General features: G+C 48.3%; 1 protein-coding gene across 1 annotated transcript; it reads right to left on the bottom strand.

Moving 5' to 3' along the window:
- Nucleotides 1-4,823: 4,823 nt before the first annotated feature.
- On the bottom strand, nt 4,824-11,085 carry LOC104256490 (tubulin alpha-3 chain). The gene is made up of 4 exons (XM_059816562.1): nt 11,047-11,085; nt 8,060-8,303; nt 6,584-6,732; nt 4,824-5,839 (listed from the first exon to the last, which is right to left on the bottom strand). Exons 1-4 carry the CDS (start codon nt 11,047-11,049, stop codon nt 4,859-4,861), a joined length of 1,377 nt encoding a protein of 458 aa, XP_059672545.1. The 5' UTR covers nt 11,050-11,085; the 3' UTR covers nt 4,824-4,858.
- Nucleotides 11,086-21,630: the final 10,545 nt, after the last annotated feature.

Below are 21,630 nucleotides of genomic sequence, written 5' to 3'. Positions count from 1 at the left end.
TATCTTTACCTGTGGGAAGGCAGCTTGGATGAAGTTTTTTACATCCTAGTCTTGCAGTTTCTTCCAGCGACGGAGTTGTGGGCTGGGTCTGAGGAATTGTGAGTTGGAAATTCTGCAGCTTGGCCAAAAGCAGCTCTTTGGTCAAGGCTTGTATAAGCACAGTGTTGGCTGAATAAATGGTGACTAGCGAAATATCTTCTCCTGTCTTGATGTGCCACCAAACTGGCTCATGGAGGGACTTGGGGTGGTGGCTGCAAGGTGGTTCCCATATTGCATTGGTCACTGCAGTCCTACCGACAGGGCTTTCCAGCTTGTAGATGCTGGGGTGAGCCCTGTGAACTGGGCTGGGTGACAGCATGATGTGAGCCATCTGCCCCGGGGTTGAACTGCTGTGTTAAAATGAACACTGGGGACATGATCCCACTCTGGCATTGGCTGCCCATGGCCTCTCTGTGTGCTCCAACACAGCTGGCTCTGGGTTTTCTGTTCTGCTATGCCTTGGAGCAGACTGCAGGGAGAGGGATCAGGTTTCTCTGGTTCCCTGCTGTCATGCAGAGCCCTGCTAAAGCAATCCATGTCCCACTGCCATGGCTGGGCCTGCCTGGAAGTCCAGTTGGAGTTGAGAATTTAAATACCTCTGCTGTCTGTCAGACTCTGGAAAAGCACCCAAACCTTGTCCTAGCTCACTCTTAGCTCTAAACCAAAGAGCTCTCTCTCCCCAGTTAGACTTCTTACCTCTTGTGCTGGGTGATGGCTGCTCCCTGGACATGATGCAAGCATCCCTGCGGACAGCTAATGAGCTGAAAAAGGGGATTTAACTGAGCTCAAAAAGATAATTTCTCCACTGGGGAGTCTCCTCCCAGTAAGTGATCCAAGAAAAGGAGCTGGCTAGCATATGATGGGGAAGCTGGATCTGCAGTCAGGCTGTTATTGAAGGGCTGACAGTGTTGGCTCTGGGTTGCACTGGAGGAAAGTTTAAACAACGACAGGCAAGTGTAGTGGGGGGTGGTTATTATTAAGCCTGTCTCCATTTGCTGGGTTCCTGGGGGTGGCAGTCTCCCAAGGTGGGAGCTCCTGGGGGCTGTCTCGCCTCCAGCTCCCCTCTGCCTGGGGGAGCAAGGCTGGTGGGGCTGGCAATGTGATGACTGCAGAAGAGGGAATAAGCTCTCCTGTGCCTCCTTTGAGCCACCCAGGACCCCCAGATACAGCTTTATGTGCTGGGAAATGCCTCTCTGCTGAGGTAGACCCCAAAGTGATGTCCAAACCTCCGTCCAGAGAAGAAAGAGGGGACAAAGCAGAAAGTAGCTCAGGTAGGTGCAATGCCAACTCTGCCTTCCCCTCCTGGGTACTTGGCCAGGAGCTGAGTGAGGGTTACTTGATTATTTTGGTGGGGGGAGCTTTTCTTCTGCTCAGCACAGATGTCCTGGGATAGGGGTCCTGTCCTGGGGTTTGGGGTCTGCCCTCCTTGTGGCCCACTGACAAAGCAAGTCATCTCACTGCCTGTAGCACAGGGCTGCAGGAGGGAGGCACAGCAGCCAGAGCAGCTGTACCAGGTCTGGTGGGCTGAGGTCACATCTAGACCATCTGATTGTATGACACTGCAAGGACTTCATCTCCATGGATCTGTTGAATGCTCTCCATTCTTGAAGGGTCAGCTTCCTGCTTGGAAAAAGTACTCTTTAAATTTTTTTTTCTTCTCATTTTAAATTTTCTGGTGTGGCCTGTAGCTCTTGAATGCAGAGCTGTATGGTGAGAGCTGGTGCACAGCTCTTACCCATGCTGGGAATGGAGGAAATGGACAGCTGTTGGTCTGTTGGGGACACATGCATCTCTGCAGCCACAGCATGGTCCTGCCCACTGCCCTGACAGCCTTGCAGCTCCATCAGGGCATTTTTGTGAATGCTCATGAGCTTCAGGCTCACCAGCTTGCAATGGCAGCAGGATCCTGTCTGTCACATCTGTGGGTGATGGCCCTGAGCTGGGCCCAGAAGCAATAATGGAGTGAGACAGTTTGTCCCCAGCAGATGAAGATCATGTCCCCCTGTGCTGAAGACCAACCCCCCCTAAGCAACCTCATCACCACTGGCCCCAGGAGGACCATGCACAGCTCCACACACAGCTCTTGGCTTGCATCAGGCCATGGGATGGAAGCAAGAGGCAGCAGGTGCTGCTGGATCAGGGCTGGATAGCACCAAGGAAGAGGGAACTTGCCCAAGACCTTGTGAGAAGTCAGTGGCAGAGCTCTACAGGCACCTTGAGCCTCCTCCCTGCAGGACCACGATGAACAAATCTCCCCTGACCCCTGTGAATCTACCCTTATTGCAGTAATGAAGTAGTGAATGAGTGGTGGTAAAGAGGCTGGAGGAACTTGGTGGAAACATGGATCCTGCAAGCTGCTCCATGTGTTGCTGTTTAGTGGACTTTTTTTTATGACCACCTTTGCTATTCCAGCACACAGGTAGGGAAAATAAAGCTGAAGCCGTGCAATGAAGTGTGTGCAGCTCTTGCGCATAAGTCTGGAGGATCCACTGTTTATGGAGACTCCAAAGTATTTCCGATGGCCATTGAGCTGGAGAAGCCAACTCCTCAAAAGCCATGGGATCACTCCCCCCCAAGAAAAAGCCTTTCCTTCCCTCCCTCACTGCGTTTGTGGGAGGGTGGGAGCAGGTCTGTGCTGATGGATGTACTGGAGTCATTTATTTCAGTAATAAACAATTACATCAGCCCCAGTGCTGTGCTGATGGATTTCCAAGCTGCAGGAGCACATGGCTGCACTCCTGCCCTTGCTCAGCCATGCAGGATGGGCTTGTGTCTCCAAGTGGGAGTGATCCTCACCTCATGTCCACCCCAGGCTGCTGTCACATTTTTGGGGGATTGAACCAGTGGCTTCCAGCCCCAGTTGCCTGTGGGGAATGGAGCCACCAGAGAAAAGTGGCAGGCCCCCAGACCATGCCTGGAAACTTGCCAGCACATTTACCTGTGGGCACAGAGACAGAAGTCACCTTTGGTCTTTTAAAAAACATCTTTGAGCCCTGAACAGTCTCATTTCTGGCAAACAGAGTAGTTACCATTCCCGGGTGAGGGTTACTGTCAGTGCTTGGGGCATGCATGGTGTGAGGGCAACCAACTGGAAACCCATGAGGTGGGTTGGCCCTGTCCCCAGGAATCAGGGGGTAGAAAGTGACCACCTAGGGTAGATGAGAGGAGACCTACTCAGCCCCAAGGTCTTTGGGCTGACCAGATTTGGGGTATCTTGCTGGGATCCATCACCCCAGCAGAACTGAAGATGAAGGAGAGGACCCATCAGATGAGACAGGAGCTGGTTACCATCCCCAGAAGAACCAGCCTCAGAGGGTATTCTGATGCTCAGCCTCCCCAAGAGCAATGGGACATGCCTAGCATTTTAGCTCAGGCAATCTCACAGTAGTGAGTTGAGCACAGAGGAGGCTTCAGCCCAACAGGCATCTTCCTGGGGTCCATCTACTGCCCATTCATGCTGTCAGCACCCCAGCTTTTTAGGCTAACTGCAGCCAACAATGAACTCTGGGGTCCTTCCACCTCCATCTCCCAAGTATGGGACACAGCAACACCTCCCTATCCCTCTAATGATCCCCAGCTGAACCTCCCAGTGCATCACTTTCTGGAGATGATCCCAATCATACCCCCATCAGGGGAGAGGGCAGCTGTAGCTACAGGGCATGGAGGAGGTCTGGGAGAGAGAGAGAGTGCCCAGCACTGAAATAAGGGGTGGATGGTGGGGCTATGGTGTACAACAAACACAAAGTGTAACACAACAACGAGCAGGGCACCTAGAGGCCATGGAGCCAGCCATTCTCCTGTCCCACAGGGTTATGAACACTACTCCCTTTCCATATCTTATCAGGGGTATTTCATTGCTTTTCCTCCCCAGTGACCCCATCACATGGGCCTGGCTTACCTCCTCAGGGCAAACTCCAACCCCAGGCACATGGGGCTCATTTCATGCTCACACTAACTCCTGAGCAAGACCCCAGCTCAGAGCTACAGCACTGCCCTAACAACCAGGACTTGCTCAGGCAACAAACAAGCTTCACCAGAGATGGTGAAGAGGCAAAACCCCATCAGAAAGATGTTCTTTACCAGGCACCACTCCCCATTATAGCACTGGTCAAACTGGGGATTCCCTGCCTACTCCCAAACACACTTCCTCTGGGCTGCTCTCAGAGGTGAGAAGAGCAGCATCCAGGTTCAGACAGACAAGTTCCTGTAGGATATAGGTCATTTCCCTCACAACAATAATTATGGTTGATGATCCTCACAGATAGCCTACCCAGAGAGCACACCCTTATCAGCATTTGCTATTCTCCAAGACAACATCCATGCAGTTGGGACCTCCCCACAGAGATACCCTGATTAAATCTAAAGAACTCAGAGCAAAAAAAATGTCTTTATTCAAATACAAAAAGACAGTTGCATAGAAGTGTACAGGTACATTTCTAATTAAAAGGTGCTTTTACAGTAAAAGCCAGAGCAAGAATTTGCCATTTCAGCCAAAGCAGGCAGCTTGCAACAATCCCCTGGACTAGGAACCAGGATCCTCTGCCCAGGCAGGATGTGTCCCCAACACTAAGCCAGGCACCTATTCAGCTTCACTCATTGATAAACAGCAGTGTGATAAAGCTCGAGACACCCATGCTACAGAAGTGCACTATGAGCACATAGACTATGCAAGCAGAAAAGGTATAATATGTCAAACAGTAGCGTTGAGGTTCAGGACAATCCTTTGGCACCTCCAGGCACTCAGGAGCAGTTTAGCCTGATGACAGAGGGTTTGTATTTCATCTGAGGTTTGAATTCATTGAGAACAGACTGCAGTTTGTTAATACTCATCCTCATCAGCCTCATCTTCTCCATCTGCAGAGTCCCTTCCAACCTCCTCATAATCCTTCTCCAGGGCAGCCAGGTCCTCCCTGGCCTCTGAAAACTCCCCCTCCTCCATGCCCTCCCCCACGTACCAGTGCACAAAGGCTCGCTTGGCGTACATCAGGTCAAACTTGTGGTCCAGGCGGGCCCACGCCTCCGCAATGGCCGTGGTGTTGCTCAGCATGCAGACAGCCCGCTGCACCTTGGCCAGGTCTCCCCCGGGCACCACTGTGGGAGGCTGGTAGTTGATACCCACCTTGAAGCCTGTGGGGCACCAGTCCACAAACTGGATCGACCGGCGTGTTTTAATGGCTGCAATGGCTGCGTTCACATCCTTGGGCACCACATCACCCCGGTACAGCAGGCAGCATGCCATGTACTTGCCACGGCGTGGGTCGCATTTCACCATCTGGTTGGAGAACTCAAAGCAAGCGTTGGTGATCTCCGGCACCGACAGCTGCTCGTGGTAGGCTTTCTCTGCCGAGATGATGGGCGCATAGGTGGTGAGCGGGAAGTGTATGCGTGGGTAGGGCACCAAGTTGGTCTGGAATTCAATCAGGTCAACATTCAAAGCACCGTTAAATCTCAAGGAGGCAGTGACTGAGGAGACGATCTGCCCAATCAGCCTGTTGAGGTTAGTGTAGGTGGGACGCTCGATGTCCAGGTTGCGGTTGCAGATGTCATAGATGGCCTCGTTGTCCACCATGAAGGAGCAGTCTGAGTGCTCCAGGGTGGTGTGGGTGGTGAGGATGGAGTTGTAGGGCTCCACCACTGCTGTGGAGACCTGTGGGGCTGGGTACACGGAGAACTCCAGCTTGGACTTCTTGCTGTACTCCACAGAGAGCCGCTCCATGAGGAGGGAGGTGAACCCGGAGCCTGTGCCTCCCCCAAAGCTGTGGAAGACCAGGAACCCTTGGAGGCCACTGCACTGGTCAGCCTGCAGCAGAATAATGTGTATTTACCTCTCTGTGTTAGGGACCAGAATAACTATCCTAAATAATACAGCAATAAACTCTGCTTAGAGCACTTACTGGCCAGAGTGCACCCAATCCCTAGAGTGGGTTCACTCAGTATATTGCCCTACTGAGCATCTTCAGTATACATGTCTTAATCAATTGCAGGATATCCATGGAGATAACACAGGTAACTCCACATGGTCAAATGGAAACTCTTGGCAAATTGCTCTATTATCAGCTCAATGCCTACCTCAGCACCTGAGAGGGGATGGGAGGTTGCATGTGGGTCCTAGACCCTCAGCAGACATCTCAAAAGTATTTCACCTGACAGGCATCCAAGTACATTGTTACAATCCTGCTTCACTGCTACCAAATGCAGAGTTTGGTCTTCCCATGCTGGCTACAATTGCCCATTTAGAATTAATATCCGCAATTGCACAACCAGGGTGTGGCTTCCCTGTGGTCAAAAGTCCTTCTCTTCTGTCTCTTAGCTCTAGTGTTGTATCACTTCATACATGTATGATATGCAATGACAGTTGCTTTTAGGGCAGATATACAGGTTCAGATGGTCCCTTGCTTTACTGAGCCCCAAACCTAATCACGGCAGCAGCAGCCCTTGAGCTCACATAAAGGGTTTTTTCTTCAAGGCTTTTACCACAAACCCAAAGTTTAATTGTATTGTCCATGGTGGGTTATTTTAAGGGAAAGACTGTCTTTTCTCTTACCATTTTACGAATTCTGCTGAGGACAGTGTCTATAATCTCCTTTCCGATGGTGTAGTGGCCACGGGCATAGTTGTTGGCAGCATCTTCCTTGCCACTGATGAGCTGCTCTGGGTGGAAGAGCGCATGGTAGGTCCCAGTCCTGATCTCATCTACACAAGGAGGAGCAGTCATGGAGAGCAGCACACAGTTACAGGTTCTAGACATTAGTGTGACAGAGTAAAACACATAGCAAATCTACCAGGAGCCCATGTGAGGTGACGGTCATGGCATGGTTAGTTCAGCTAGGGAATAGTGGAAGGGGTAAGAATAACCCCATCCAGGCTAACTTGTCAAGGTCCTAACTATACCACCTCCATCTCTACCCAGCAGTCACCTGGAGATCCTAACGTAATTCGGCTTAAAGAGTTAGGACACTGCCTATGTTTCCAGTATTATTTTAGGATTCTAGTTACCATATGCAGCTTGTGTTTCTGCTTGTTGCAAAGTATTTTGAGGTGTCTGGAAGCGCTACCTCCATCCTCTGTTCTACAGCACCCAGAGAGGAGACAGAGTGCCTCCAGTGTTGACATTTCTGCTAGATGTATCCAACCCAGCTTCAGGCACTTTATGAAGACAGGCATTAGGAGCAGTTTCTCTAGGCTCCATGCAGTCAATGAGGTTGGAGACAGCTCCAGAGGGTATTTAAACCCACTCAGTCTCAATATTGGATACATTTCATATTCTACTGGCTCACTCACTAGGTTCCCAATTTAGTGCCTTGATAAGGTGCCTAAAAATTAAGTGGAACCAAAACAAAAGTCTACATTCCTTCCATTAGATGAAATAATGAGTCACACATCCTAGATGGTAAGATAGGAGCAAATGCCCAGGAGAAACCTAGAAGGCAGAAGCAGGTAGATGGATTTAGGTGGTTGGGAGTAATTTCCATCAGTTCCTTGAGCAAAAAAAAAAAATTGTTTTCTAGGAAGGTGCTCTAAATCAAAGTGCCACAACTGAGTCAAACACCCAGTGATCACTAAAGGAGCTGGAAGGGGAAGTAGAAAGCTTGCAGTAGCAAGACACCCAATTTCCACAGAACTATGAGATGTGTAGCACCCATCTGCCCAAAGAGGCTTCACAGGTAGCATTAAAACCAGATGTGTCACATCAGGTCATAGGATGGTGTAATTCTGTTCAGAGCCACTGAGGTTAATAAACCCATGCCATTTTACACCTGCTGAGGATCCTGCTCAAGACAGCAGGTCTCTTAAAAGGAGAGATCAACTAAAGACAAGTCAGTGTAGTAAAAGTAATGGGTTTGTCAATCCAGGTCCGTTTGGAAATGCAAACTTTGTCTCCTTCTGATGGCTGGAGATATTTTACTACAGCATAGGAGTGGAAGCTGCTGGGCAATATGGGCAGCAACACAAGCCCCAAGTAAGAAGGGTCAGGAGTCACAGTTAAAGATGCCACAACACCCAACTGCCCCACTATTACCGATGACAGTGGGCTCCAAGTCTATGAATACTGCCCGGGGCACATGCTTCCCAGACGCTGTCTCACAGAAGAAGGTCTCGAAAGAAGAATCCACTTGTTCAGACTTCGGCTCCACAGGTTTCACCTGCTTGGGGCCAGGAATGGTCCCATCCGCCTGGATCCCATGCTCAAGGCAGTACAGCTCCCAGCAGGCATTGCCCATCTGCACGCCAGCCTGCCCGATGTGGATGGAAATGCATTCCCTCTGGAAGGGGAAATGGCTTGTTAAGGCGATTTTTAGACATCCTGTGACTTAGCACTAGCCCCCGCAGTTCTTGTTTTGAGCCATTTGCTACTGTGGATGATTAGGGAAACAGGCGGCTTCCGCCCACCGCCGGGAGTTGGAGTGAGGATCAAACCGTGATCTGCAGGGCAGCTGGACACAGCCGAGCCGCACACATAGCATCCCTAGGAAGGGGTCTCCCAGCTCGGGGAGGAGGAAGGAAGGAGGTGATGGGCTTCGTACTGAGGCAGGAAGCAGCTGAGCAGCGCTGGCTCCTCAATCAGTGCTCAACTGGCCCTGCCATGGAGTGGAGCAGCTGTCAATCCCCCAGCTCCCAGAGCAATGGGGCATCAGGGACACCAGCTCCAGGTTCCCTGAGCTAAAAAAAGCTGTGCACCAAGCAGGGAGAAGCCAAGCTTGGGAAACCCACAGCCAAGCTAGGAGTCAGAGCAGGAAACAAGGCTGGAGGAAACCAGCAGTCACCCGGGGCCAGAACAAGGGCAGGCTGACACCCGGGGAGAGGCTTGGAGTCCTGATTTAACCAGGTCACCCTCCAGGAGCCTCTAACTACCTCCAGGGCAGTATCGGAGGTACTGGCGTCTTCTGGAGACTCTCTGGGGACTTTTGATGGTTGCACACTTCCCTGGGTAATTGGCATCTCTGCTGTTTCCACCACCCCAAGATCAAAGCACTGCTGCAGCGATGACAGAGGCTCATGTCCCAGGTCCCAAGCAGAAATTTCCAATTACTGCCATGCATACCATGGAGCAGTGCTGCTTCCCAAAGGATCACCATGAAAGGGAGCTGGTGATCCCACCTGGGGATGGTAAGCAGTGCAGCTGATCCCATTATTTGTAGCTCTGACAGGCAGCTTGGTTCAGGTCTCACCACATTTCACACCACCACCCAGAGCTGGGGGTCTCCACAGATAAGCCCAGCTCCCCTGCTCCAAGTAGCCCACCTTGAGCAGAGCATGACAAATGCTGCTGACAGCCCAGTTGTCTCAGGGCTGAGAGGACACTCTGCGTGCACACACCCCTAGACATGACTATTCTGCCATAGGGACTCTGTCCCTTGAAAGTCACTACCCTCTAAGTAATGCTAGAGGGTCCTGGGCACCAACCACTTGTGGCAGTAGCCATCAGGAGAAGAACGCAATGCAACTTCTCTCCTCTTAGTCTCCAAGCGTGGATGTGCCAAGACATTTCTCAGCCCTCAAGCAACTCCAGTGGCTGCTGCATGTCCAGGTCATCCACCATAAAGCCAAACACCAACTAGATGAATAGTCCTGGTACTGCAGAGGGACACCAGCCCCTTTACCCACAGCTGGCTAAACACTGCTTAATCCCAGTCTGGGCCAAGACCACCAGTTCTGCTGGGTGTGGAGGCTGTGTTTAAGTCCTCCCTCTCCGAGTTGATATTTGCACTATGTGGGAAATGCCGACTGCCATTTGCCCATCCCTCTCAGCAAGATGGTTGCAATAGCTCCTCGCCACAGTTTGCAAAGGGTCAGTGCCACAGCCGCTTCACCAGCGCTAGTTGGGACAGCTGCTCCGCTCACTATCCTCTCCCAGCTCCCTAGTCCCAGCACCTGCTTCAAGGGAGCACTGGTATTTTCAGCCCAGAGCACAGGGAATGGGAAGAAGAAAAAAAAAGAAAAAAGGGGCCTGCTGGAAGGAAGAAAGTGCAGCTTTTTTCTGCAGGTTCCCCCCCCCTCAAATATACCAAAAGGTTTTTTGAGATCCCAGATCTCCAACATTTGCATCAAGATGAACTGCATTTTACAGACTCTGGCTATAGGCAGCCTATTGTTGTCCAGCTGATTTTCCCATTGGAAATACCATGTAAATATTTAACTGTTTTATAGCCAAGACAGACTCTAGAAGTCAGCAGATAAAAGGAAAAGTTCAAAAGCTGGCTCGCTAGGAGTTGCTTTGAAGTTTTCTTCCATTTGCAACATGCAAAGGGACACCATCAGATTTTCCAACAAGTTACTTTTTTGCATTCACAATAAGGTGACAGTTGTGTTATTCTTTACAAAGAGTTTCAGCTAGATCAGCCAGCACTGTTCAGGGTTGCAGTTTTTTTAGTAACCAGATCAATCCACCTCAGTTTCACAGCTGCAAACTCTTTAGAGAAAAGATTCAATTAAAAAGCTAGAAGGAAGGGGGACTTTATTCATTTAATATCTAATCCCAAGGGTTTGTAGCAGACAAAGGCAACATGGCAGCTCACTCCCAAGGAAAAAAAACCCTAAAGGTCTCTGCAAGTTGCACTAGTTCCCTGTGGCAGTGCAAGAGTTGGAGTGTTAAACTTTGGGAAAAGGGCCAGCAGTGTCAAAATTTAAACTTTAGTCTATCACATAGTTGTGTATCAAGATATGCTGGTTCCCCAAAAAAAGTAAAACCCAACTTGCATTAAAGAGACAGAAACTTTGCAACTCTACAGACCCCACCTCAGGAGCTGCAAACTCAGAGGGAAAAGCAGCAAGAGGCCACTTAAATAGCTCTTCTCCAACCAAGTCCCTCACTTTTCCCTTATAAGGAGCAAACACTGAATCAATAAACCATAAGGTAATCAGCAATTAAACAAAGCTGTTTGGAATTAACATCCCCAAGAGAAAGGAGCAAAAAAGAGCAAACAAGCTGTTTAGCTCAGTACACTTGGAAAATAGACAATCTATATTTTAAGTTTAGACTAATACAAATACAAGGCATGCTCTTACCATGATGAGACTGGAGGCTTGCTAAGATCTAAGCAAAACAGCTGCTGCCCCTGCCTCTCCCTGCAACTTTATAGCCCAGGAAGGCTTGACTCCACCTGAATATAAAGAAGCTTTCTGCTAGCTTAAAGGAGCAGAGCTCCTTTTTCTTTGCATCCCTAGAAATAACAAGGGATAAAATGATCTATTAGTGTCTAGCTGGTGTGATTTCTGTGATTAAACAGCCTTGGGTACAGTGCAATGTGAACTTTTTTCGTATTTTTTTTCGAAGAGCCTCAACTTGGGGGAAAAAAAAGTAGATGCCAAAGTTTGGGTTTGGCTAAAAAGAGGGAAACTCTGGGGAAGTTTGTGTGCCCCCACATGATTCACTTTATCTAGCAGAAACAATCTTCCCCTTATCATTATTTAGAGCACTGCCAGTGATATGCTCTATCTTGTCTATTTTTAGCCACAATCCTGCAATTTTTGGTCTTTGTTCCATATCCCCACTAACCTTTGGGGGAATCTGCTGACTTTTGCATGTCCGGGACATTCAGGTGTAGGGTCAGACCTTCCGTTTGCACTTACCTGCTGGCCATTAAGGGTTCATTTTGCCCTCCTGCCAAGAGCCGACATAGGACTCTGAGCCAGTTTTGGCCCCATCCTGCAAATGGGTAGGTACGTCTTTAAGACTGCTCTGGCTCTGCCCTTAAATCTCAGTAGTGCCTGTGTGGTTACTAGCAGCAGTTAGACAAGAGTGGTTAGTGGTAACTTGTTTACTATTTCCCTTATTTACCTCTTCATTCTCTCATTAAAAGATTCCCAAACCTTTGGTTCAGCTATAGTTGCAACAGGTTGACAGCTCTGGGGCTGGGGGAGATAACCTTGTCACAGACTGTATCAGAGAGGAAGTTTTCACTCTGTTCAGCATTTGTGAGATCCTCTCTGCTTACTGGGTCCAGCTTGGGCTTCCCAGTACAAGACAGACATTGGTAAACTGAAGCAAGTCCACCGTAGACCACCAAGCTGGTCAGGTTTGGAGTATGGGATGTAGGAGAACAGGGTAAGTGTGGAGCTTGTTGATCCTCGAGAAGGGGAGACCTTTCAACTCACCATGAAGGTGGTCAGATATTGGAGCACGAACCTAAAGATGGGGGAATTTTCATCCTTGAATATATTCAAAACTCACCTGCACAAGTCCTCAAGCAACCTCAAGGTATTTTTAGGAGGCAAAATTAACCCTCTCACCAAGGACCTGTATGTGCCAACTTAACTGTAAAAACATCTCCAGCCATAGGGTAAATTTCTTTGGAGAAGCTTTATTTCCCTTTGTACTGTCCGCACCGCGTATGGGCTCAGCTGAGCCTGGAGTATGGGGAGTGTTCACCCCCCAGCTCTGCCGAGGCATGGGGACAAGACTGCAGCCTTGATGGGCAAAGAGATGAGCTGACCTGGAAGAGGAAGGCATCTACGGAAGAGCTCTCCTCCACTGGCATGTTCAGCCCAACCTCTGCCTCTGAGGGCAGATGGGAGCATCACCCTGCTCCTGCTTGGGGCTATGCCATGGATTTAGGGAATTCAAGCCAAGCAGGTTGGGCACACGGCTATGCCTGTTTTGGAAGTGGGGGAATTCAGCCGTAATTGGGTCAGGCAGGGTTCTTTTGTTAAACGGAGCATCATGCAAACACTGCTGTCAGCGTCGTGGCCTCCAAACCTCTGCTGGGAATAAAGCTGGCCTCTGAGTATAGAGAAGCTATTATTTCTGGCCTAAACCAAGAGCCTCCCAAATGTGTGTACCAAGCCTGCCGGTCAGACAAGATCTTCTCTTCCCAAGAGGCATCTGTTCCTCAATGAGAAAAGAGAAAATGAGGAACCCAGGCAGTTTAGAGCATGAAACATTTATTCATTGAATGATGTGCTTTTGGTCAACCCCAAGTCAAAAAATTCTGAGGCTGATTTCTGTCTTTCTTGAGAAATGGAAAGCAAAAGAGGGAAGTGCTATAGTCTGGTGGTGACAGAGAAAACCTGCCTGCAATCTCAGCTCTAAGACATATTTAGAACGGCATCAACAAGAAGGACAGAGCCCACCCCCCCAGAGGACCCGTTGCAGCAGCTCCCAGCCTTTTATAGCCAGACCTCACAGCTGCTGCCTCCTTTTTCCCACTCCCGAGTCCTAAATATTGCCTCCTCGCTCTCCCTGATCTTCCTATTGCTGTCCCCACCATGTGGTCTGGCACCAGCTGCTGTTCGCCCCTGCGGAGCAAATCCCTACCCATGAGGATGTGGGTGGCGTCCCAAAACACGCTGGACGAATGTCCTGAGATGAAGGGGACAACTGATCTGTGGCCACGCTCTGGGCAAGCACTTGAATCCCCAGGCTGCTGAGGAACAGAGAAGGTACTGTTTTTGTTGTGCTACTTTGGAGAAAGACACTTAAATGTCACCTTTTATGCCTGTCGCTTGCTTTTGTTAGAGGAGCCCCCATGGAATCAAAAGGTTTTGTCCCTGGGAAGAGAAAATACTTAATTCAATATTAATTTCTTTAATTCAATATTAATTTTTGGTGTTGCTGAAGCAGTAAAAAGTGGGGGGAAAAAATCTCACTTTGCGTCAGGCTGAGCCAAATATGGGATTTTTTGGTATTTTTGGTTTGTTGGCTGAAGTGAAAAAATAGTGATTCATGTAGTTCCAAAATCCGCCATTTCAGAATTTATTCGCTCCCACATTTAATTGTTCACCTAGTTAAATTTGCTCCCTGTTTCACATGTGAATTTCCCTAGCATCAACTTCCAGCTACTGGCTCTCATTATGCCTTTTTCTGGGGAGTGAAAGCTGCCAACTTTCCACACCCTCATCCCCCCGAAGGCAGTTGTTGTCTTTTCAAGTGAATTCAGCGCTGGCCGAATATGCAGAACAACAGTCCTAGAGATCTCCATCCTCCACTTTAGCCTGAACTGCCAGATCCCATTCCCCAGCAGGTCTCTGTCTGCCTCCATTGTCCTCCAGAGGCATAAAGCCACTAACGTCATGAATGGGAACTCTCTAGTGACCTGGGCAAACCTGGGCTCATCCCACTTAACACCAGTATCCACTAACAAGCCTCTGACAGGGGAGGAACTTGCCCTGTGCCAGCAGTTCCCAAAGCTCAGTCGGCGGTGAGTACATATTTCACAAGGCCGTTGCGACCCTCGGGAGCTTTGGTGGCCAGCACATGGTGGCCCTGCAAATTTTGCTGTGTGGCCTTCAGCCTCATGTCTGATGAGGAAATGAGGACCCTCCCAGGGGCACCCACTTATTGATGGGCCAACTAGTCCTCTGGACACCCCCGCTTCTCCTTGTAGGGAGGCCTCAGGCCACTGTTACCCTAATTTAGGTTTGCCAGGGCTGACTTTGAAGCACTGCTCCTGATAGTGGTTGTCCTTTATCTATCACACAGTGAGGCCCCAACCTCAGCTCAGGCATCTGTTACTGATAACCAGAGATGATTTATCCAAGCATTAGCCTGCATATCTCTAGCATTTCACTGTGTGTGTTTCTGTCCATGCACGGTTTGTTTTTACACTGCTCTTTCTCTGGCCTTGGCGTCAACCCTTTCTGCTTCGCGCACGTGAAGGATGCAAGCAGGGACAACTCCACTTGTTTTGCTTATGTGGTTTCCTATCCCTCCCTCAAATGTACAGATTTTGCTCCAGCCAAACTCCATCTGCAAACACGTCCTTGCAGTGTGAGACAGTGGAGCCATCTGGGTGCAGGGGGATCCATTCAGATATATTCACAAAAAAAAGAATTGCCACAAAAGTAAATCACTAATACAGTACTGTCAAAAGAAGCATTCGGCATCAGTGGGAACTTTTGGCATTCTCTATTGTATTGCAAAAAGTTACAGCAAAAAGTGATTAAAACTGAAAACCTTCATTTCAAGGCTATCAGGATGGGATGTTTTGACAATCCAACTTCTCCCCCCTACCCCTCATTTTCCTTTCCAAATAAAAACCTGGCAGACCCATCCCGTTCTGCTAGACGGCTCGATTAGAGTGGAACTGCATATTTCAGCAGAACACAGTTCCAGCAGAATTCCCCCAACCAGCTTTGCCTCAAAGCTATTCCCGTAACCGAGGGTGGAGAAAGCACCATCTCTTTATTTGTGTCTGCACAGCTGTGCTTCTCCTCTACGTTCCCTGAAGCAGATAGGAACCAGCTGTGGGGTACGGGTTTCTTTGCGGCAGCGCTACGCTGTAGCAATAGCAAGCGCACAAGGATATATTTTTATTTATTCTCCAGTGGCAAAGGGTTATTTCTACTCTTCTCCCTTTAATTGCCATAGGATTAATGAGGTAAATGTTTTAAGGAAAGCTTTCTTCTAAAGTAACTTGAAGAAAGATGGACTTATTTTCTTTAATGAGTTTCAAGGTGGCTGTAATGTGTCAGGCAAAGGTTCGCCTCCCGGTGCCCTGCTCCCAACCGTGGCCACGAGCAGCTGCATGGAGAAGTGTAAATGGCAGGGAAAATGTATATAACATATCCCCTGAAGCCTCCCCTCTGATTTTTATTCAGCTCAGGGACTTTCCAAACTGAATGTGGTTTCTACATACTCAATAACCCTCGATGCGTTTCCCTGCCATCAGTTTGTCTCGTGCCCTTGAACATTGTCCAACGTTAGTGTCAGCTCACGGGCACTTTTAGTTTCAATTTGTTCAGCAGGACTCCAAGTAACTAACTTCCCGATGCATGACTGTTTTCATCTTTCCGATATCCATTTTTTTACTTCTTGATCTCTCCCCTGCATTTCCCTCTCCACAAAGCTGAAACCATCTCATCAGTCAAGTGTGTGTGTGCACATTTCTTGAGGAAATTGAATTGTGCCTTTTTCTCTGCCAATTAATTGATTTTATCTGGTTCTGCAGAGGATTTTAGCCCTTCTCTGCTCTCTTAGTAGTTTACCCTATTACCAGTCTTGCAAGTTGGTTTTAATCGCAGAGACTGACCCAGAATCCCCATCGTTCACTGGGCCATTGCTGTTAGCCCTCACCATGGAACTGCCTGGTGTTGCATTTCAGCATCAATTCAATTCATTATTGACACTCTACAAAGGGCCCTTCTCGGTGAGACTTTTTCTTCCCGCCTGATGTACATGGGAAACATCTAGAGCAAAGACGGGGTTAGAAAAACTCTTGCCAAATTCATGATCAGTTTAAAAACTCAGACCTAGTGATTCCCTTCCTGTTTAATGTCAGAGCTACCAACACTGCCTGTAGTGGGGTTGAACACTGAAGCTTTGCACCAAGTGTTTTGGAAGAATTAGATTTCAGCACAGAGGTTTCATTTGAATTATTGGGATTAATTTCAGTATGTGGTGTCCAGAGATCTGTTGCGTGGCTGGAAAAGGTGGGTAGACACATTTGATTGTCCAGGCTGTTCCTGACTGCATGGAATCTTCTTATTCCTGGACATATCCCTGCTCCCTTATGGAAAAGGATTGTTTTGGAGCTGCTGAAATCAAATCCATAGCAGTGTCAAAAGGGCGTCGTAATGTTGTAGCTAGAGACCTCTTCCCCTGCTGTGCTGAGCTGTGCAAGGGAGAGGTTTTGAGCAAGAGCCCTTCCCATTGCCACAAAGCTAATAGATGACTGACAATTCTGATTACTTGCAGTTCACGGGGCTTTTCTAATGATCCTAAACCTCTGACAACGATAAATGCTGTCATTAAGCCTACATTAACAACCATTTTGAAGATGTAAAAGCAAACCACTTTTTCCTTCATCTTCTGAAAGTTGGAATGCATTGTAAAAATACACGCAGGGCTGCGCTATTATTAAAAACTGGCTTTTTTACATTGGTCAGCTCTCTGGCTAAGACAAAACACAAGCGAGGCCCAACTATGATGTTTGTAGAAGGTGCAAGGACTGAGAACGGAAAAGCAGAGTGCCTTACATTATCCAAACTAATTTGCTTAATTATTTTTTTTTTTCTAAAAGGAATCAATTCTGCATGGTGTGCAACAGTTGGGAAATGCATCACTTGAGGCTTACAGCGGCAGTTTGGCCAGCTTGGGTATCTCGTAAGCCTCATGGAAGAGCTCTGAACCTTTCATGAGTTGATTGTGTCACTTGGCAAAGTTCCTGTCGTGGCTGTGAACCACATGTATTATCTAGCCTGATGCTTGCTGACTACCTGGAATGCAAGGATAATTTTAATGTAGTTTTATGGCACTTATTTTCTAGGTTTATTTTCTAGATGAAAATACAAGACAGGTTGGGGTTTTTTTATATGGCTCTAAATACTGATGGTGACACACACCCTAATCATGTGCAATTTATGGCCTGAGGTTTTATGGCACTATAAATGTCTAAGCTGCCTTGAATCCTCCAGATGACTACTTTCGAAGTAGTGTAAGTGCTTAAATGAGCAACGTTGCCAAGTGTACAAAATTCTACAAAATAACTTGACTCTTTGAATCCTGAAAGAGATCGGTGTCAATGAAGTGTGCTTTAATCTTTGCCTAATTAAGTCTGCTTGTTTGAGAACCACAACTCCTTAATGCATGTGTTACTAATCCCCTGCCTAATCCAAAAAATCTTTCCAAAAGGGAATAGTCCTAACAAGACAGACATTTAGGTCAACAGAGTCTCTACTACTCCTTGCTGAGAGCGGGAAGGAGAAAGCTTAGCAGGCAAAAGCCCTCCTTTGAGCAAAATCTTTTCTGGCCTCAAAGATGAAGCATGGAGCAAAGCTCAAACTTAAAATTTCTCCTGGAGCGTTGTGACGTTCTGAAAATGCAGTGAAACTGTTTTGCAACCCCTGACAGCACTTGCTAGCAGGTAGGTGCTGTAGCATCAGTGGGATTCACACCACCCTCTTAGCAAGCCCCTGAGAGGCTGTGCTCTGTCAGTAATTCTAGCTGTGCACCACGCATGAGATCTCACGGATACCGTGTGGGCATAATCTTCAACCATTTCTTGTCTTTGACGGGCACTGGGCTGCCTGTGTCCATCTTCAGTGGTGTAAACAGCCTCAGACACAGCCTCAGTGGTGTAAACAGCCTCAGACACCACCAAGGACTCGGCCATAAAGTCAGGATGTGGCCTGAAGCAAGGCAGAGCTTCTGTCCTGACCATCACAAAAGAGGCTGGTTGTACCAACCAGTGTTGAGCTAAATGCCTGACTTTGAGATAGTATCTTTATATAGCATCCTAAATCCACTTATGCTTATTAAAATTCCAAGCTCTGGTGAGCACATAAACTGCACAAGTAGCAGTTATCAGGGCTATGCAGCTGCTAAGTCTCATGCGTTAGTCAGGGGAAGAAGACACAGGGTGAGGCTGGCGTGTCTAGATGAAGACTCTTGCTCATGTGCTGATTAGCAGAGTCACGTACCCTTCCTGCCCAGTGCTTGCCCTCATAGCTGCCTGTGATGAGAAATTGGGGATCCCCTTAGGCACGATGTCTCCAGTCTGATAGGCACCGCCGTACCACGGAGGGAGGGAGGAATGTGTGAGAAGCAGATCTCTTTAGCATCAGGAAGGTTTTTCTTGTGCAGCCTCTGGCTCCTCTGATGAAATCATTGCTGTTACTACTGCCTCTCAGCACGGAATGGAAACTGTGAAAAGGTTTCTTTCACAGAACATCTCGGTTTGCCTCTTCCCTGGCCCTACTCAGGGGTTCTGCATTGCCATCTCTGCCGGCAGGGTGGTGTGCAGATAGACAGTGCAGTACTGCCTCGAACATGACATCCACCACAAGGCCCGTTCCCATAGCCAAGCAAATGAATGAGCTCCTCTGGGTCCTTCATTAGTGAGAGAGGACTGGGTGAGCAGCTGTCAAGAGCATCCATCCAGCTCCAGAGCCCACAGTCACCGGAGAGATGCCAAAAATCAGTGGAAATCTAATAAAGAGGATTACAAGAGATGTGAAAAGGATCCCTGAGCTGGACTGGCTTCTCAGCTTTCCTAAAATGTTTGCACTAGGAATCCTGTGGCCCACAATGAGAGGTTCTTCCCTCTTCTGAGCTGTGGCCCATGCTTTGAGGTTCCCCTTCATCTTCCACTGTTCAGCAGATCCTGTGACTACTGTGAGTGATGGATGTGAGTTTGAGGAGAGTCATAGGTGAGTCTCTGTAATTTAAATTCATCTAATATAAAGACTTAAGACTCTTCTAGAGAAAGGTGACAGTGTCTATGATTTTCAGTCTACTTCTCCCTGCTCTGTTCCTCTCTTTCCACGGCTACCTGACCTCCCTTTTACTACGGTCTCCAGCGAACATGTTTCACTATGGTTGAAATTCAGATTGGTGTCCACTGTTTTACTTTCACAGTGAGACGCATGTCAGTGGGAAGGGAGATGCTGCCAACAGTCTGGGAATGCTACACCTTTGGGAAGGTAATTCTGGATTCGGGCAGTGGTTGATGAGACTTCCAAAATGGCAGATAAAGCACGATGGGTGCAGAGAAGAGGCAGTCTGAGTTCTGTCACGCTTCTGCTGCTTGAAGACGGATGGAGACTTTCTTTGTCTTGAACATGTAACTGAAAGGCAAAGACAGGTGGGTGTGACAGAGGTCGATAACAAAGCAGACCTGACTCTGCTCGAATTCAGATTTCAGGGTATGTTTCCCTCCCCAGTCTGGCCACAGCTCAGTCCAACTGTGATTGACTCTGAATGAAGTGCAGCCTTCAAAAAATCTACATTTGGATCGAATACTCATCTGTAGCAATCTCTCAGAACCCCCCCTTCTACTGCTTGCTGATCGGTGGATCCTGCAAGGGTTCCTGGTCATTCAGATCCAAGCTGTAGCTCTGCAAATCGACTCGAAGACAAGGAGATCAACCAGCTTCCACAGGCAGCTCCACGCTGACCTCCCACCCCACCCTGGAGCACTCGGGCTCCACAGGAGACAAGAAGGCCATGTCGTAGGTCTATGGCATCAACTACAGCCTGGGTACCCAGCATTCCACTTGTACCTCCTGATGGGGTGGTGTCCTCTCCCATCGCATCCTTGGTTTAACAGAGCCTTCACTATTGACTTCACCAAGAGAGACACAGCTGGTGACCGCATCCTCGGATATGCTTTGGCCTCATGACCGACAGACTTACAGTTTCAGCAGAGAAAGCCTGCCACATGCACCTCTCAGATCACCAGAGTCTGTGCTGAGTTCTCCAACTAGATGGAAAAGTCATTTGATAAGTCCATGGCTCACTGCCTGCTATACTTGGGCGGGGGGGGGATGCAGTGCTCAGGGATGCAGCTGCGGCCGCTGCAGAATGCAAAAAACAGGAGGTCTTGAAAGACTGGAAGCTTTTTAAAACCAGGAGGACGCACCAGTTTGTGGATGGCTGCTGCAGAAACCAGGGTCCAGCTGAGCAGGGGAGGTCTCTGGGGTAGGAGACAGCTGTGGAGAAGGACTGGGAAGAGGTGAAAGAATTTGGCTGGTGGAGATGAAGTGTATGAATGTCTATCAGTAACTATAAGCCAATATAAATGAAATACTAAGTGAGGCAATACAACTTGCTAAACTGTTTAGGTTTGAGCAAAAATAGACACTTCACAGTTTTCTCATGTTAAGTCTGCACTGGAATAAAATAAGCAAAATTAATTCCCTTAGCTTTGGCATAATATCAGTGCTGAGTCTGACTCCTCTGGCATACTCTGCTGAGACTAAGCCTGGTGTATCGAGTATTGCTTACTGTTTCTCCCATCCCAATGGTACATTTCAAAATAGAAGCACAACTTCTTTCTAAAACCTTCAAATCTTTGTCTCGCATATGGTTATGTTAAACCTTTTGGCAGGCTGCTGTATTCAGCTTAAAGAGGGGGCATCTACTTTTCTGAATTGAGCTGCAGGTTCCCCTTCAAAAGGTAGACTTGTTTTTTAGTATCTCTGAAGAATCTATTTCTGATTCATTACTAAAATACAGCCAAGTCAGTGAAATGCCTTGTGCATATGTGGGGGTTTTAACGGGCTTCAAAGCATTTCATCCAACTGCTACACAGCAGTTGAGATCAACCTGCGTCTGAAACGAGCATGATAAACTGTAAAAGGCCATTCCAGCATAGCTGCCTGGGGTGCCAGCACTGTTAAAGGGATATCTTTCTGCCAAAACTGGCTGGTCTAAAGGCAGATTTGCACTCCAGAGGAGATACTTCCAATTTATAAGCAATGAGAAACCATAACTCACCTTATAGGAACGGTTGGGGCTGCCACCCCATGAGGGGAGAGACCCCATCCCCATGACAGCCACTTTCCACAGAGAGAAAGGGCTGAAATGGAGGAAAAGAAAAATCTCAGCCAAGCGGGACACATTTCCAACTGATACCCTCACCTGAGCATGTCTAAAGTTTCAGCCAGCGTCTTTCAGCCAAAGTGGGGCGGGAGGAACTGCGAGGGCTCCTGATGGCTTTTCAAGGTGTAATTTCTGGGGTTTGCTCGCCAACGTCTGTCTAGCCAAGGTGTCTGCTTTTCTCCAGCACTATCGGAATCGAAGACCCCACTGTAAACCATTCACACGGTGGTACAGCCCAGCGACGACAGGCCACGGCCTGCGAGATCCCACCCTCCCCTCACCGGTGAGCCGGAGACAAAAATCCCACCTTCTTCCTTTGCGTGGCTTCGTGA

Source organism: Gavia stellata, chromosome 4 (genome assembly GCF_030936135.1).
Source record: "Gavia stellata isolate bGavSte3 chromosome 4, bGavSte3.hap2, whole genome shotgun sequence".
In the NCBI taxonomy this organism is placed as follows: domain Eukaryota; kingdom Metazoa; phylum Chordata; class Aves; order Gaviiformes; family Gaviidae; genus Gavia; species Gavia stellata.
Note: the sequence above shows the minus strand (reverse complement) of the source record. Positions and strands in the feature narration are given on the sequence as shown.